The sequence below is a fragment of the Pelobates fuscus genome, chromosome 1, assembly GCF_036172605.1.
Source record: "Pelobates fuscus isolate aPelFus1 chromosome 1, aPelFus1.pri, whole genome shotgun sequence".
NCBI lineage: Eukaryota > Metazoa > Chordata > Amphibia > Anura > Pelobatidae > Pelobates > Pelobates fuscus.
The window spans coordinates 227350504-227367445 of record NC_086317.1 but is presented as its reverse complement, the minus strand read 5'-3'; the positions used below and the strand labels follow the sequence as shown (position 1 = coordinate 227367445).

At 37.2% G+C, this 16942-nt stretch overlaps 1 protein-coding gene across 1 annotated transcript in view; it reads left to right on the top strand.

Annotated features, from left to right (window-relative positions):
- Positions 1-16942, top strand: part of EPHA10 (EPH receptor A10) — a 568155-nt gene that overhangs the window by 68041 nt on the left and 483172 nt on the right. Inside the window, exon 3 of the mRNA XM_063454942.1 lies at positions 3963-4632. Coding sequence (XP_063311012.1) covers positions 3963-4632 — 670 coding nt within the window. The remainder of the gene's footprint in view (positions 1-3962; positions 4633-16942) is intronic.

Below are 16942 nucleotides of genomic sequence, written 5' to 3'. Positions count from 1 at the left end.
ATGGCTCTAGATAATTATTATTAACATTTCTAAAGTGCCAACTAATGTCGCTTTACCATTATATAGAGGGAGCATATAACAGGAAGTTTTTGGCAGACATACTAAATGTTGACAGATACAATAAATGAAGAGAACCCCACTCAGAAGGGGCTTCTGAAATGAAAAATTAGAAACACTGTTTGCACACATATAGTGCATATTATTAAAAAAAATAATAATAAGGATTAGAGATACTGAAATCAATGCAGTGTGTGCTTATAACATAAATAGCATTTTGTTTATTTAAGAATAAATTAGTGTTGGGTATATGTATATCTGTTTTTACATTTAAGTGCTGTTTTCGGAATGTTTTTGACATGCCTGCTCTCTGTTGGTAATTCTTGTTACGTATAACCCTGCTGTTGTTAACTAGAAATGCACAGCCGTCATAGGGCTACATATCCACAATAAACTTTACCATGTAGCACAGGCTGTAGCTGTCATCATTAAACCAGGAGGAACGCAACTGCTTACATCTTATCCTCTCAGAATAAGCTGCTTTTTATAGGTTAGAAATAAAGAAGGTTATGACAAATGCACTGAAATGCCCTCAGGGGATACATAAAGTTCAGAAGGAGGCATTCTCCAGAGAGAAGGATTTTTATAGGAAATCGGGTAGGCGCAGTTTACACAGTAATGAGACAGAGTATTTTATAATGGAAAAGTTGATGGGACTAAAGAGAAGTAGAAGACATAGATGACTTACAAAGCCATAAAAAGTGAGTCTCAGTTTTATGTCATTTTGTTAAAATAAGTCGATGCATGTCACTATTTAAATAAATAAATAATAATGGTCCTTTTGTGCTGGGCAGTCACAATATATAACATCAGCAGCTCCCTACGTATACAATCCACATTCAAAAGCTGGGTAGCAAATGTGCAGCACACAATGCGTTATCAAAATAAGAGCATGTTTTAACATATATTGAAACATCTTGAACGTTTATGTTAAGGACCCAATTTATGTGCATGACATTAGCTTAGCAAGCCATTCTTTCTTAGGAAAATTAGCTCAGTGACCTACTCTTCTAAGCAAAATATAATTGATATCGAAATACATTTGCAATACACCTTAATTAGACTATTTCCATTATCATATAAGTAGTCATGAAACAAATGTTGCTGCTTTACTAGACACATTATTGCTCAGTTGCCCGTGGCCAGAAAAATTTGACGAGCTTAGTGGGACACTGACTAAAATATCACGAGGATCCAATTTGTGTTCCAAAAAAATTAAATATGTGATGGGAAAGGCATGGGGTTGAAATAAAATTGGAGACTTTTTCCAATTCAACTTCTTTGGACTAAATTTTACAATTCCATGGGTTATTCCTCACAATGCCCCACAATTCTCAGTTTAGTTAACAATATGCACACATTTTTGGCTTTAACAGTATAGACATACAAAATCTCAGTTTAGACAATATCCCATCCCTTTTCTATTTTCCGTTTTTTCCCCCCAGTTATTGTTTTTGTTATTTGGTACATATTTCATTATATGAAACTGCCCTTGCCTCATTTTGTCCTGCTATAACTCTTCTTAATGCTATTAACTTGTCATCTATAACTTGTTTTAAATAAAAATGTAATGAATAAATGAAAAGTAAACTTTATCATAGTAGGTTTATAAAGTTACAGCAGAGGCATGTTGCTGTTCACATATATAGACATAGACAGGGATCAAAGCATTGGTTTATCTTCAAAGGAACACTCCAATCTTCATAACTACTGCACAGTATTGAAATGGTAATGGTGCCAGGAGTGTTTCTTTAAACAAAGAGTGGTTACCTACTGTTTGATTTAGACCGTTGAGAAATGCGTTCTCCAAAACAGTATTATGTACACAAATTACTACTACAAGTTAACACAAAATTACTAAGACACAGTAAATACAGCAGGCATATTTAGGTAGTGCAGAGTTGGGAATTGACTACTATGTGTGAGCAGTTTTAGTGTATAGATCATTCCCTTGCAATTTCACTGCTCAATTCACTGTCATTTAGGAGTTAAATCACTTTGTTTCTGTTTATGCAGCCCTAGCCACACCTCCCCTGGCTATGATTGACAGAGCCTGCATGAAAAAAAAACTGGTTTCACTTTCAAACAGATGTAATTTACCTTAAATAATTGTATCTCAATCTCTAAATTGAACTTTAATCACATACAGGAGGCTCTTGCAGGGTCTAGCAAGCTATTAACATAGCAGGGGATAAGAAAATCTTAATTAAACAGAACTTGCAATATAGAAAGCCTAAATAGGGCTCTCTTTACAGGAAGGGTTTATGGAAGGCTGTGCAAGTCACATGCAGGGAGGTGTGACTAGGGTTCATAAACAAAGGGATTTAACTCCTAAATGGCAGAGGATTGAGCAGTGAGGCTGCAGGGGCATGTTCTATACACCAAAACTGCTTCATTAAGCTAAAGTTGTTCAGGTGACTATAGTGTCCTTTTAAGTGTTTAAGGCATAATATGCCTCCATCCACTCAGATTTGCTGTCAGCAGAGCACAGGGCAGCACTGTGCACAGCATCCTGTGATTCAGTATCTCCTCCCTCTGCATGCTGACACTGAACTTTCCTCATAGAGATTCATTGATTCAATGCATCTCTATGAGGAGATGCTGATTGGCCAGGACTGTGTTTGAATCATGCTGGATCTGCCTCTTTGTCAGTCTCAGCACTGTGATTGGATCAGGCTACCACATGTCAGCAGACTGCTTGTTTTTCTGAGTCTAACAGCATGCAGATTTACAGCTTCTGGCTTGAATACAGTAAGATTTTTACTATATTTATGGAGGCATGAGGGGCCAGGGGGGCTAGGTGGTGGTGTTAACACTATAGGGTCAGGAATACATGTTTGTGTTCCTGACCCTATAGTGACCCTTTTACATTTCCACTTAAAACTCCAAATCGTTTGCAGCATAAATGTGATTTTAGCTGTCTGATTCTAGGTCAACCTCTGAAACATCTTTTGATGTTTTAAATGTTTACCATTTGACATTGATCTCATGTTTAAACCAAAACCTGGCCACCATAAAAAGCATTGAAAAAACACTTAATTCCCACAAAATACCAATGATCTAAACCAGGGGTCCTCAAACTCCGGCCCCCCAGATGTTGCTGAACTACAACTCCCATGATTCTTTGAATTGCATAGATAGCCAGAGAATCATGGGAGTTGTAGTTCAGCAACATCTGGAGGGCCGGAGTTTGAGGACCCCTGATGTAAACCATTTGATCATGGGCAGGTGATATTCATATGTCCCAAGTATCCCTATTTTGGCCCAAATCTCTCTGTCCATCTTTTCAATCCTAATGTCCCTCTTTTCTAGAAGCTCTACATTGTTGGTTTGTCTGAGTGTATAACAGAGCTCCACGGCAATAATACTCACAGTAGTGTGTCTTTAACTACAATAAATGTTCTTAAAAATCAGCCTGTGTAAATAAGATACATTGTTCTTGTTCTTAATTACATTTGAGTTGCATAAATTATCAGTAAGTAATTTAAAATATCTCACAACAGTCCCTCTGCTGGCCATACCCCAATCACAAAATTAAAGTGTTCCTCTTTGTCCATTTGAAATGTTATGAGGCATGAATATTTTCGGCAGCCGAAAACAAAAAATCTGATATTGGTTGGGAAACCTGCCATTGATTGATGTAAAAGCTATGTGCTCAGACTATTGTTGCTTTAAGCAGTTTTTCAACCTTATAGAATGTTTTTATGTTATGAGCAATGTTATGGAAATATTAATAGATGCTGAATTGTGTCAGTGACATTGTTAGGTTTCATGGACTTTGATTTAGCAGAAAACTGCTATAAATTATAAAAAATGTTCTGTAAAACATAATTGTGGAGTTAGCAGTAATGTATGTACTTATAATAATGGTACTCTTTTTATTTTTTTCTAATTTTATGTATCAGTGGGAGGAAATCAGTGGTGTTGATGAAAACTACAAGCCCATACGTACCTACCAGGTGTGCAATGTGATGGAACCAAATCAAAACAACTGGTTGCAAACAGGCTGGATCCCAAGACAGAATGGACAAAGAATCTTTATTGAGCTCAAGTTCACCCTGAGGGATTGTAACAGCATTCCTGGAGTGGTGGGAACATGTAAGGAGACTTTTAACCTCTACTACATAGAATCGGATTTTGACCTGGGGAGGCACATTAAGGAGAGCAAGTACATCAAGATTGATACTATAGCCGCTGATGAAAGCTTCACCCAAGGGGACTTGGGGGAGCGCAAAATGAAACTTAATACAGAAGTTAGGGAGATTGGACATCTCAACAAGAGAGGTTTTCACCTAGGATTCCAAGATGTTGGGGCTTGTGTTGCTTTAGTCTCAGTACGTGTGTACTATAAAAAGTGCCTCTCCACAGTTCAGAATCTAGCAGTATTTCCAGACACAGTGGCAGAGGCAGCATTTTCAACTTTGGTGGAAGTTAGGGGGACTTGTGTGAATAACTCTGAAGTAGACCTGGATAATCCACCCAGGATGCATTGCAGTGCAGAAGGGGAATGGCTTGTCCCCATTGGAAAATGTACATGTAGTGCTGGCTTTGAAGAAAAGGATGGTAGCTGTGAAGGTAAAAAACAGTTTACCGTGTCTATTGATTTACTGGAGTAATGTGTAAATAGATTTCGGAGGGTGTGGGGGGAGTGAGGGAGAAAAAAATGAAACTGTTAGCTACTTTTACTTGCCGGTAAATGTTAAACTTTAGTAGAAATTCTTTTTAAGATTAAATTGTCATCTTGTTCTAACCTATATAATACTGCCTCATGCTGTGAAATGTATCCCAGAATTTGCTTGCTCTCTTTTGCTTAGGAAAATTAACAATCAGTGAAGCTCATTCTTACTAAAGTCCCAGTGCTCACAGGTGCCATTCTTCTATATTTAACAAAATTGTTGTTACGTGACTTCCCAGCATTATTTTGTGAGATATAGCTTGGAAAATAGCCATAGGCTACTGTGACTGTATCGTACATCTGAGCACTATCTACCATAATTTTTATGACCATTATATTCCTTATGCTACAAGGCACTTAAGAAAAATATACTCTTTAGACATTCTTAAGGCTGAATAGCAAAAAGAGTGAGATAAATTACCGGTTCTATTTTTCAGCAAAATTACCACTTGTTTGGTAGATGCTTGTATTTATATTATCTAACGTTCTGCATTCTAACATGACTATAAAATGTATGCCGTCATTTAGTTTCTAGGTAACAAGGCAGAATACCAATGACATTCAAGTTTAATAGTGTTATGTAAAGCTCAACACCAGTTTTTATTTTGTTTTATTTTATAATAGAATGTCAAATACCTCAGTCTTTAGACATCATGGAAGTTGAATCAGCATTGATCAGTTTGGTTTCAAGCTTATAAGACGCAAGCTATTCATTTAATGTCATATGTTTTAAGTCACAATTTTTTTATTTTTTTATTTAACACCTTCAGAGTCAATGATGAAATATTTATATTAAAACAAACTAACTTTTAAATGAACACTCCAAGCACCAAGGAGTGCTTTGATGCTCCATCATTGTAAGGGCACCAAGGAGTGCTTTGATGCCCCATCATTGTAAGGAGTCAAGCCATTTCTGAACTGCTTGACATCTTGGGTTCTGCCAGGTGCCGCTCCTCATCTCCATTACTTCCTGTGGAGGACTAAGCTCATTGACAGAGAGAACAGGTGACACACTCAACCATTTAGCTAGCCGTGTACTGGTTAGGACCTTATAGCTTTCCACAGGAAGTACATAGTTACATAGTTGGAGAAAAATTCCTTCTCAGATTTTTCCTTGGATCAACAGCCAGTTTACATACATATAAATTATATCCTTTAATATTCTGTTTATGCAAAAAGGCATCCAAGCCTTTTAATAACACAACCTCTTTAGGCAGATAATTCCACATCTTTATTGTTCTTACTATAAGGAACCATTTCCTCTGTTGTATGTGAAAATGCCTTTCTTCCAGTCTCAATAGGTGACCTCTTGTTTGTTGTCTGTATTCATCTGTTAATGAATAGGTTAGAAATTATATTTTGATTGTGTGAGTCAAAAACCCTTTTCACACAAGAAAGCACCTTGCAAGCTTTTGCAATGGCAGACTGTTGCCTAGTTTGTAATCTATAATTGTTTCCAATTCTTTAATTTAATCCCACTTAATGCATAAGTGGTTTTTGTGTTCCCATGACTTTGCATTTATCAGTATTGAATCTCATCTACTACTTGCCTGCCCTGTATCCCAATCTATCCAAATCCTTATGTAGAGAAGTTATATCATGTTCAGACTGTATTTTCTTACCTAGTTTTGTGGAGGAGGTGGGAAGCAGTGCTCGGCAGAACACAGGTAAGAAATCAAACCACCCTAAAATTGTTTAAATTCTTACAGTGGGAAGGGGGAGTTTTGACATAATGATTTCCTTTTTCCTGAGTCTTCCTCCTGTTTTAGAACATACTGAAAAGACGTAGATTTAAACAAAATGGTCAGAAACACATTTACTTTAAATTGGCATGGGAGTGAAATTACTTTTAAAAATTTAAGGCAGACTAAATAAAAATATATAAAATATATTTAAAATTGTTGAAATCTTTCAAACACGTTTATAGACACCAATACTTCTGGTACTTGATAAAGTACCTGGACAGGGTATATGTTTCAAACGTAGCAGTGCTGTCCAATTTGTGTTGAGTGTAGGCTTTTGTTGGTCCAGCTTCCATATGTAAATTATGTAAAATTGTTTTTTAATTTGTAATAATTGAGTCACTTACAGAGACAACCCCACAGGGGTTTTATTTATTGACCACACTCACGTTTCCACACATAACAGGAGCACTTTCCTCTTACACACACTGCTGTGTATGTATTACTCAATCTCACCTCTCACTTCTAAACCTTTTGTTATTCTCTCCTTATACCAACTCTCATTGACCTAATTCCACATTCTCTTTTCACCGCTCCTCATTTCTTCACTTGAATTCATCAATCCTTTTAAAACTTTTCTGTCATTCTCAATTATTGTTCTCTTCAGTTTCCGCGACTTCATTTCATCTCCCCTCTTTACTCTTCTCTACGTTCCATCTCCCCTTTTCATTTTGCATCTTTATTTTAATCTCTTCCATTTCATTAAATGTCCCCCCATTTAGCCTCCCTTCCTGATTTAATCTTTTATTTAATCTCACCTTTCCTCACAACACTTTTATCTCCCCTCTCCATTCCACCTATTTCACCCCTTTTTCCATCATCATTGAAACAGATATTACTTTACCCGGACATTAGAATCCCATTACATCTTTAAACATGCTTCTCTATTTCACTGATATTTTTTAATTGTACCTATTTATAATGGGGATTGTCAAAAGACACACTCCAGTCCTCTTGCACACCCATGCTGCCTCTCTTTAAAGTGTGTACCATTGAGAATGAGCATGAGCTGATACTGAGTCAGGTTTGTAATTTAATTTGTTGCTAGTGAAACCACAAAAAAGGAACAAAATAAGTAGTGGTGGTGGTACAAACATATACAGAAACAAATTTATTCTGATTTATCGGTCAGAATATAAAATACTGCATTTCTATTGTCATTCAAAAATGCACAGACACACTGCACTGCTGGGAAGGCTCTCATTAATACGTTATATGTGTTAAAATGATTTGTGACAAATAAAAGTTTTCTTGATATCTTGGATACAAACCTTGTCATTTTGTATTTTGCCATTTATCATTATATGTTGCCATATTGATTGAGGACACTTCTCTCTGTGTAAACTAACAGTTCAACATTTAACCACAATAACGAGAAAGTATAAAGCATACTACATTGTAAAAACTCAAAAAAGGAACCCAACCATATTTAACTGAATTAATTCACAATAACTTTATGCACCCAGAGCGTATTTTCATTCTTATTAAATCACTCTTCTGGTTATTTCAGACTCACAGCCACTAGAGGCACGTTCAGCATTATGAGAACAAACAAATCCAGTTCTTCTCATAATGAAGAATTGGCTTCAGTGCTTCTCTGTGAGAAACACCAGATTGGTTAAGCAAGGGATGTGCCATGCATGTACTGTAGGTCCCCAATGCTTCTCTCTGAGAGTGGCTACCGAGGGGATTAAAGGTCAATTGTATGCCATTATTTATTTTCTGAATCTAAAATACAGATATGAACATTTAAACGTTCACTATTTATTCTAAACGTACAGTGTCCCCTTAAAGCGGCACTGTCATGGCCACATCCATTTTTTTTAACCAACCCTCCTGACTAATACATCTAATAGCCCCCCTGGTCGCCCTCACCCGTGCCCCGCGAGTGCAGGTACTGCCCCCCCAGCTCCCACCCATGGGTGGTGGGTTGGGGCCCTACATGAAAATAGGAGGGGAAACCTATTGTTCCCCCCTGGCGGGTGGGGGTCCTAAATGGCAATGGGGGGAGGACCTATTGTGGGGTTGGGGCCCTAAGATGAAAAGGGGGGAGACCTATTGTCCCATCCCCCCGGCCCCCATCCATGAGCGGCAGCTGGGGGCCCTAGTAACAATGGGGGGGCATAGGTCCTCCCCCGAGCCCCCAACCATGAGCGGCAGGTGGGGGCCCTACATGAAAATGGGAGGGGGATAACTATTGTCTCCACCCATGAGCAGTGGATGGGGGCTCTAAATGTGAAAAAAAAACTGGGGAGGGGGTGACTAGGGGTCCCCAAGCCCCTAGTCCTCCCCCCAAAAAACATTTTTTTTTTACCTACCCCCCTTATCCTAAAATTAGTGAGGGGGGGGGGGACAATAAAACTAAGTCCCTGTAAATAAAAATAAATAATTACCATTTTAAGTCTTTTTTCTAAAGTCTTTTTTAAGCCCCCATAATGCCAAAATAAGAACCATAAACACCGTCAAATTTATAAAATCGAAAAAAAACCTGAGTGAAAAAAAAAAAATGCAGGAATAAAAAAATCCTCATGCTAAAATAAATAATCCATGTTCACCCAGCGAGGGCACTGCGCAGACTGAGCTCCGCAGGATGGGGAAAGGCTTATAAAGCCTTCCCACACCCTGCAATTTCACTCAGAGGGCTCTGATTGGCTGGTTTAAGCCAACCAATAAGAGCACTCTGAAAGGTAAATAGTGAGCCTATCTAACTGCACAGTGCCCTAGCTAGGTGAACATGGATTATTTTTTTAAGCGTCTGGATTTTTTTTTTCTGCAGATTTGTTTGTGCGCTCGGGTCTTTTTTTATTTTATAAATTCGACGGGCTTTATGGTTTTCAATTTGGCTTTTTTGGGGCTGAAAAAAGAAGATTTTAGAAAAAATACTTCAAATGGTATTTATTTTTGATTACAGGGACTTAGTTTTATTGTCCCGCCCTCATTATTTTTTTTTTTTTTTTGGGGGGGGGGGGTCTTTTTTACAACAGTGAGCAGTTTAGTAGACATGCCCCTACTCGCGGCATTGCAAGTAGGGGTAGATTAATTACTAATACTAAGTCATTTTTACTTAGTATTAGTAAAGTTGGCGGAAAGACCAGTTTTGGTATTTCAGCCTTTTGGTAGATAGCTCCCTAATACCATGGGAATTTGGGAGCTATTTACTAAGCAGCTGCAAGATTCAGCCGCGGCACGAATAGGATTGGAGTTTCATTCATTCAAATGAAATTCCGAAACGAACAGAAACTACCGAATGCCATTCTAACACGAATAAACAAACTGTTCATTCTGTTAGGACACCGGCGAAACTACCAAATTCCATCCTATCTATATGACAGCACGCTGGGGAATAGTGAAAGGAAGTATCGTGAGATCAGGTGAGAATTGTGGGGGAATTCCTTTGACTGTGAGAAGTGGGTCAAATCTGGTCAAGCATAGGAAATCTCCATAAGACAAATAGTCCCTACTTTGTCTTATGTTTTAACCCCTTAAGGACCAAACTTCTGGAATAAAAGGGAATCATGACATGTCACACATGTCATGTGTCCTTAAGGGGTTAAAGAAAACTAGAGCAGACAGGAAGAAAAGAACATATCCTGAGAGAGGGAGAGAAGAGGAAGAGATTGGGGAAGGCAAGTTCGGCATGACAGTGCCGCTTTTATATTTGCTATACTTCTGTAGTATGGATGCATGTGATTAAGATGTGGAAATCTTGCATGTTTGTATTTATTATTATTATCTGCATTAAATATCTGTGCCCCTGAATGGTTTTATTAGATTGTATAATTCCAGCAGATTGAATATTTGCAGTTGGAAACTGTTTGCCTTTCTGATTTATGCATACATCATTGCTATAATTTGATATAAGTACCACAGTAAAGGACGCTGCCAGTATTTTTAATGTACAGCAGTTATCGGAAAGTGACTTTATAAATAGGTCTCTTTAAGAGTTGGCATTTTAAGATTGAATTAAATTCTCTCTCACTGCTGCAGTCACTAACAGTTTCAAATCTCCTTATCGTGTCATCCCATACTCAAGGAAAGACCATTCTACCTCATCCATGTGAAAAAATGTGCAGAACTGTAGTCTAAGTGTACATAGGCTATTGTTCTGTAAAAAAGCCATTGCCATGTTATGTATGATGCTTTGACTATATGAGTTGTCGAATAGGAGATCTGAACAGAATATAATTAACAATATGAACTGAGTGTGATTGAAGGGCAGTAAGTTTTACTTAAGTATTTGCAAACTAAGCATTAGCATACTTGAGATTAACAGTCTTATTTCCCATTTCTTGTTGGCAAAATACTAAAATATTGGTAGGAATTTTCCATATACTCTGGCTAGCTTAAATTTCCCCCGCTATACAAAAAACCCTGCTTGATAACCTGCATTTCATCCTATGAATACACTTCTTTTCCTATCTGTATCAGTGGAGGTATTGGATAAGCATGGAGTAATCAATGGGTGGATTCGTCACCTGATCATCGCATATCAGATAGCAAAGGTCACATTTATAAAGAGGTAGTGGGAACGGTTAGTAGGTGGTGTAACCAAGGTTTAATGTTTTGCATCCTATTTTAAGCCATAGTGGTGGAATCATTATCATAATTATATGGAGGTAGAATAAGGTACATAGACACATAAATGCAGCTGGGAGTTGGGTAGGCTGCACTGCTTTTAATTTAAATTGGGAGTCAGTAAGAAATCTGAACTAGCATAGGTACAAATATGCAGAGCAATAGAAAGGATTACACGTATTCATTTAGAAAGTATAAATAAATACAACCTCATCTCAATTAAAATAATTTATTTTTAGTTTTAACCCATGAGCTAATTTGTTTGGGTTCGTGGCCGCATAAATGAAATGCTTTTTAAATGTTAACACTTGACCAGGTTGCATAGTTATATGCTAAACTACACTGTATACTAAATTTATAAAAGAAAAACAGTATTTGAACTAATCACTAAGCATTTTTTTTTCTATAACACATGGATAATCTTACTCTCTGTTCTTTTATCAACATGCCATTATTATGCTAATAGTTTTTAACTTGCAGGAATCACTATTAAATTGCTAATTTGCAGTATATTTTGTTGTGTATTTAAACAAAACAGCATTTGAAAAATATCTTGGCAAATTTTGACAAATAAATGTTCCTCAGATCTTTGCTACATGTACCAAATGGGTTTTATTGAAAGTAAAAAAAAATAACATTTGTGTATAAGATCTAGCACACTCACTCATCCACTAACAGGAACTTCAAAGCTCACAGATTGTATTAGCTTTTTCTATTTTTTATTTTTTTTAAAAAAACACTTAATTTAGGCAAAAATAATGGGGGTTTAGTATATATATGATCATACACTGTACAAACCTGCCACAACGTCAATGTACCCCATAGTTGGCAGATCCTCCTCTATCAACCTAATGTCTGCTCTTATGAGATTAACCCACTTACTTGGGGAAAAAATTCCATGCAGTACAAGGCTAAATAGGGCCCTGGAACGAGACAACTGTCACAGAGAGGGGTGCAAAACCAAGGAGTTAGCCTGACTCCCAAATATTAATATGAAACCAGGGAGTTGCACTCACCTGAACATGCATAAATGGGGTGCTGCTGGGGCCAATTTATACAATACACAAGATCCAGCACACCATATATAATTTTGTAAAAGTTTTTTTTGTTTTGTTTTTTTAAACGCAAATCACCTCCATTTTATAGTTTGTAGTAATAGAAAGTGGTAGAAACATAATTGTCAGTTAAACTGAACTAGTTTACCACAATATTCCTGATAAATATTTGGATATATGAAGCAGCAAAAAATAATATGATAGACTTTGCAGGATCTTCTGGAAACATCTGAATTTTACTTGAAAATAATACATTTTCATATGTTTTGATAGGTTTTATAGCTCGGTAGCAGAAACCAGGTTGATTCCTTCAAGGAACACTGTAGTCACCAGAACCACTACAGCTTAATATAGTGATTGTATATGGTGTCTATAGCCTGTCCCTGCAGGCAAAGCAATGAACACGCTACCTTTTTAAAGAAAACACTGTGTCTACATTGCTGCCTAGGAACACCTCTAGTGGCAAACAGTTTCCAGCACCTACATTCAGCGTCGGCTCTGCAAGGACACTGAAAGCTCCCCATGAAGATGCATTGATTTAATGCATCTCTATTAAGAGATGCTGATTGGCGCAGCATGGCATTCTGTTGCGCATGCATAAGAGTCACCCAATACTTTCCTATAGAAAAGAATTGAATTGGCTAAGATCATCAGGATAAAATGATCTCAGCCATGGAGGCGGGTACAGCTGTGGCAAGACCGGCGAGGCGAGGGAGAAAAGCTGTTTAAATATCTTTTTACTGCACAGAGAGGGGGTCCATCACCGAAACAGCCATGCCAGCATTATAGTATTAGGAATACATGTTTGTACTACTCACACTATAGTGTTCTTTTAAGAACAAACTCAGTATGTTGTATACTCTAAATGTAAGATAACCATCTATGTATAATATAACTAAGTTTACAAACTGGATTATGGTTGAAAAGAATCTAAGAAATAGCATAGGAAATAAATGCACAAGTGGGAATGGTTATATGTATACGGACAAAAAATAGAAAAGGCTCTGAACATGACACAGGAAATAAAAAAAAAACTTTTACAGATGAGAAGACACTGTGAGATGTCCATGGGAAAGGCATACTGGGAGATGTGCACAGAAGCTAACCAAACAATGTGCAAAGATGGGAAAGAACAACACGTGTTCCCTTTATTTTGAGCATTTATGTATATATCATTTTTATATGCCTATATTTAACAATGTATTTATGTATTTGAGATTTGAGAGGTATAAAAAATAAAATGAAATGCAGAAATTCATACCTCTTTCTACTACACTTGAGTGCTTCCATATTAGCACTATCATTCATTATTATATCCTCTATTCTTTGCAATGTGTCTAATTCGATTCTCCATATGTAATATTGCCTAGTGTGAACTGGATTGTGATGTAATTCACTAGATCTTAAAGGAACACTCTAACGTTAGGAATACAAACCTGTATTTCTAACATTAGAGTGATACTGGAGCAATTTAAATATCAGCTCAACCCCCAAAAGTTTAAACAAGCTATAAAATGTACCTTATTTCCCCCAGCACAGTGGGAGACTAGTGCACATCTTTGGCAATGACCTCACTGTCATCATCTCCTTATACAGATGTGTTGCCTCTATGGGGATCATTCGGAGCCTCTATGCCGAGCGTGAAGACTCTGAACATTGGTCCTGCAAACTTTGCAGGACCTCTACAAGGAAGACCCTCTAGTGACTGTCTGAGTCACAGCAACTAGAGGTGGCCTTAGGCCATTACCTGTTTTCAGAAAAGGCAGTGTTTATACATTAAGCTGTAGTGGTTCTGGTACCTAGAGTGTCCCTGTCATATGAATGTAAAATGAAATATCTCATGAATATATAAGTTAAGTCACAGCCACAGGAGGTTTGGTTATGGCTGCATACACAGAAACAGAAGTGACTTAACGCCTAAATAGCATAAAATTGAGCAGTGAGACTGGAGAGTAATGATCTATACATCAAAACGTTGTTTCATTTTTACTTTAAGTTCTAGATGGCTCTGTTGATCTCTTTTACGTTATTGTTTTTTATGAGCTCATTCAGGATGTAATGATACATTCTGAATGGGATTGGTTTGAGGAATGATGAACGTCATACCTCCCAAGTGGCACAGATCTAACAGTTGTCCTGCTGTCCAGTGGGTGTTTCATATTAAGGGACAGCAATCAGCTGTCCCCAGCAAGTGTTTAATTATGCACTTGTTGTGTGCTTAATGGTTTCAGGACACTGGAAAGAAACACAGCATTTTAGCAGAACCCTATATATGGTTTGGCTGGCCAAGGTGGCTGCCAGTCAGGTTGATACACCCCGTAGGACCCAATGTGTGGGCTGACCCATCTCTTAACCAGGTGGACCCACTCCTGGTCACCATCCCCTTTCTGGTCTGCCTAGTCTGGTCCCAGATCCCCACCAGCAAAGGTGACTGGTATGGAACATCTTCACAGTTCCTAATTTATACATTGCATTTTTCCCTTTCCTTCTTGATTTTTGCCTGCATAGAACAGTGGAGTGGAGGAAATGGTATATTATATAGATGCTAATGAAGCGATGCGAAGGAGGTGAAAGGTGTCTAGAGGCACAGAGCTGTACAGCACTTCTAGCCAATATTGTTTGTACTGCAGTGTGCTCAAGACAGTCTTTCACCCGAGGCTTAGCCTTAACTACCAGTATTCTAGATACCATTAAGTGTGATTTAATACTCGATACCAAAAAAATAGTCTGTTGAAAATATACAGAAATACAAAATCTCCTCCACGTAAAAAAAAAGAACTTAAACGGCTTTCCTAGTAACTGATTATATACTTCCTTTTAGTATATACTATCGAAAATATATTTTTATGAGCTCGTGGTACCATGATTAATTGTAATGTAGAAATGTGTATTAAAAATAATAATGTTAATATGAAAAAACGATTATGTGGTTGAATGGGAAGAGTAATTTCCTTACAAGATATTGAATTTGGCTTTTAGCAGCACTACATGAAGGATTAAACTTTATTTTTCTCTTTACTTGCTAGGAAAATTCAGTGACCATTCACTCCCTGTACATATCTTTGGATAAAATGCCACATAATCGATTGTTTGCTGTTAAAAAAATCCCACTGGATTCCCCAGTGCCCATGAGTAGCAATAGTGACATATAGTTTAACTAGCAAACTTGTACGTCCAATACTTCAAAGTAACATTAAAAACTAGCAGGCTTTTCACATGAGATTTGAAAAGCATGCCGAAGAAAAACTGTGGCAAAATAACCAAGGCAAAATAAGGTCAGTTTATCAATATAAAGTCATATAAACAAACATCAAACAAGATTCTTCTTTGAAATTACTTTTTCCCTCAGAGTTACAATGTTTTGCCATAGTAAAAAGTGCCATTAATTTGATAATATTAGGGAGGTTTTTTTTCCATTAGTCTTATGATGACCATCAACCATTGTACACGCTTTGCAGTTATATCAATACCTTAATTGATTAGGTACCCAGAGGCTTTGTACAGGTCAAGCAATCCTTTTCCTTATGACTGGTGTGGTCTAGCAGAGACAATAGTTTCATTGCGCACTCAAGGGCTTTAGGGTGGATGACAATACAGATGCCAAGCATGATTACATATCTAGAGCCTGATACTGCTCTGCCAAGCATTGCATGTGAAGAAGGGGGAGTTAGTAGCTCTGTTTGTTTTTTCCATCACAAACTGTAGATTGGTCCTTTACAATTTTGCAACACAGGGGTCTTCCACCTGAGATTTTTGGTTTTGTACTACAGCAGTGGCAATAAAAATATGTTTACTTGTCAGACTTACTTGTCAGACTCTTAGGTGACTATAGGACTCACCCAAGGTTGCCTCGATGTTGTCTAATGAGTTTACATTTAAATGGTCATTCTGGTAGTACCATATGTCTCTATACTGTAAACATTTGGGGTTTTGTTTTGAATATCAAGATTTCACTCACAGTATTCATTTCAATTGAATTTCAGAACATAGACAACATAGCTGAAGTAGAACATTCTCTAAGTCAGTTCCGTTTTCAATTTGGCTATTTGGCCTTAAAATTTAATTCATGGCAATTCTCACTTTAGTGAATAACTCTACTTGTCACCTCAACCAGCAGGAGGGGCTTAGTGGCATTTTGAATTTAAAAACTGAGCTCTCTGAACTCTCCTTAACACCCTCTCTCGATTACCAAGCTAGATAACAGAGCACACTTTTTAGGAAGAAATAAATTCACAATGTTCAGTAATAATTCTAATGATTCTCACATTACGATAGTATTCAACATATTTACCACATTTTCTTTGATCCTTTTGCGTGGTTTTTGGAGCTTTCATTTATAATCAATCATATGATTTATGAGTCTCGTAAGATCAAAGCTCTCTCTATACCATAAATAGAAACAGATAATTGTGATTAGTTGGAACGCCACTAAAGTACAATGTTACTTAGCAAATGGATATCACCCCATTTATCACAGGAGAGTGTTAAATGTCACTTGCATAGTTCATGTTGTGAAATCCATGGTGACAGGCAAAGTCTATTATGAGTCTTACTACACATTTTTTGCAATCTGTTAAATTTCTGCTTCAGTGGATCCTGCAAATATAGGCCATGTTTGTTTGGTTTTGCACTCATATGTGTCCATTAACACAGTACATTTTGATGAGTGATTAAGAGATGAACTATACAACCTGGATACATTTCTTGTGTTAGAATGAGATGCAATTTTTTTAGACAAATTAAAAATGTTTGGCTCTACTGCAATCCACCAGCTGGTACCTTCTACAAGGTGTATGTCATTATTATTGCTTAGTATTGTTCTTTTGACAGAATGTATT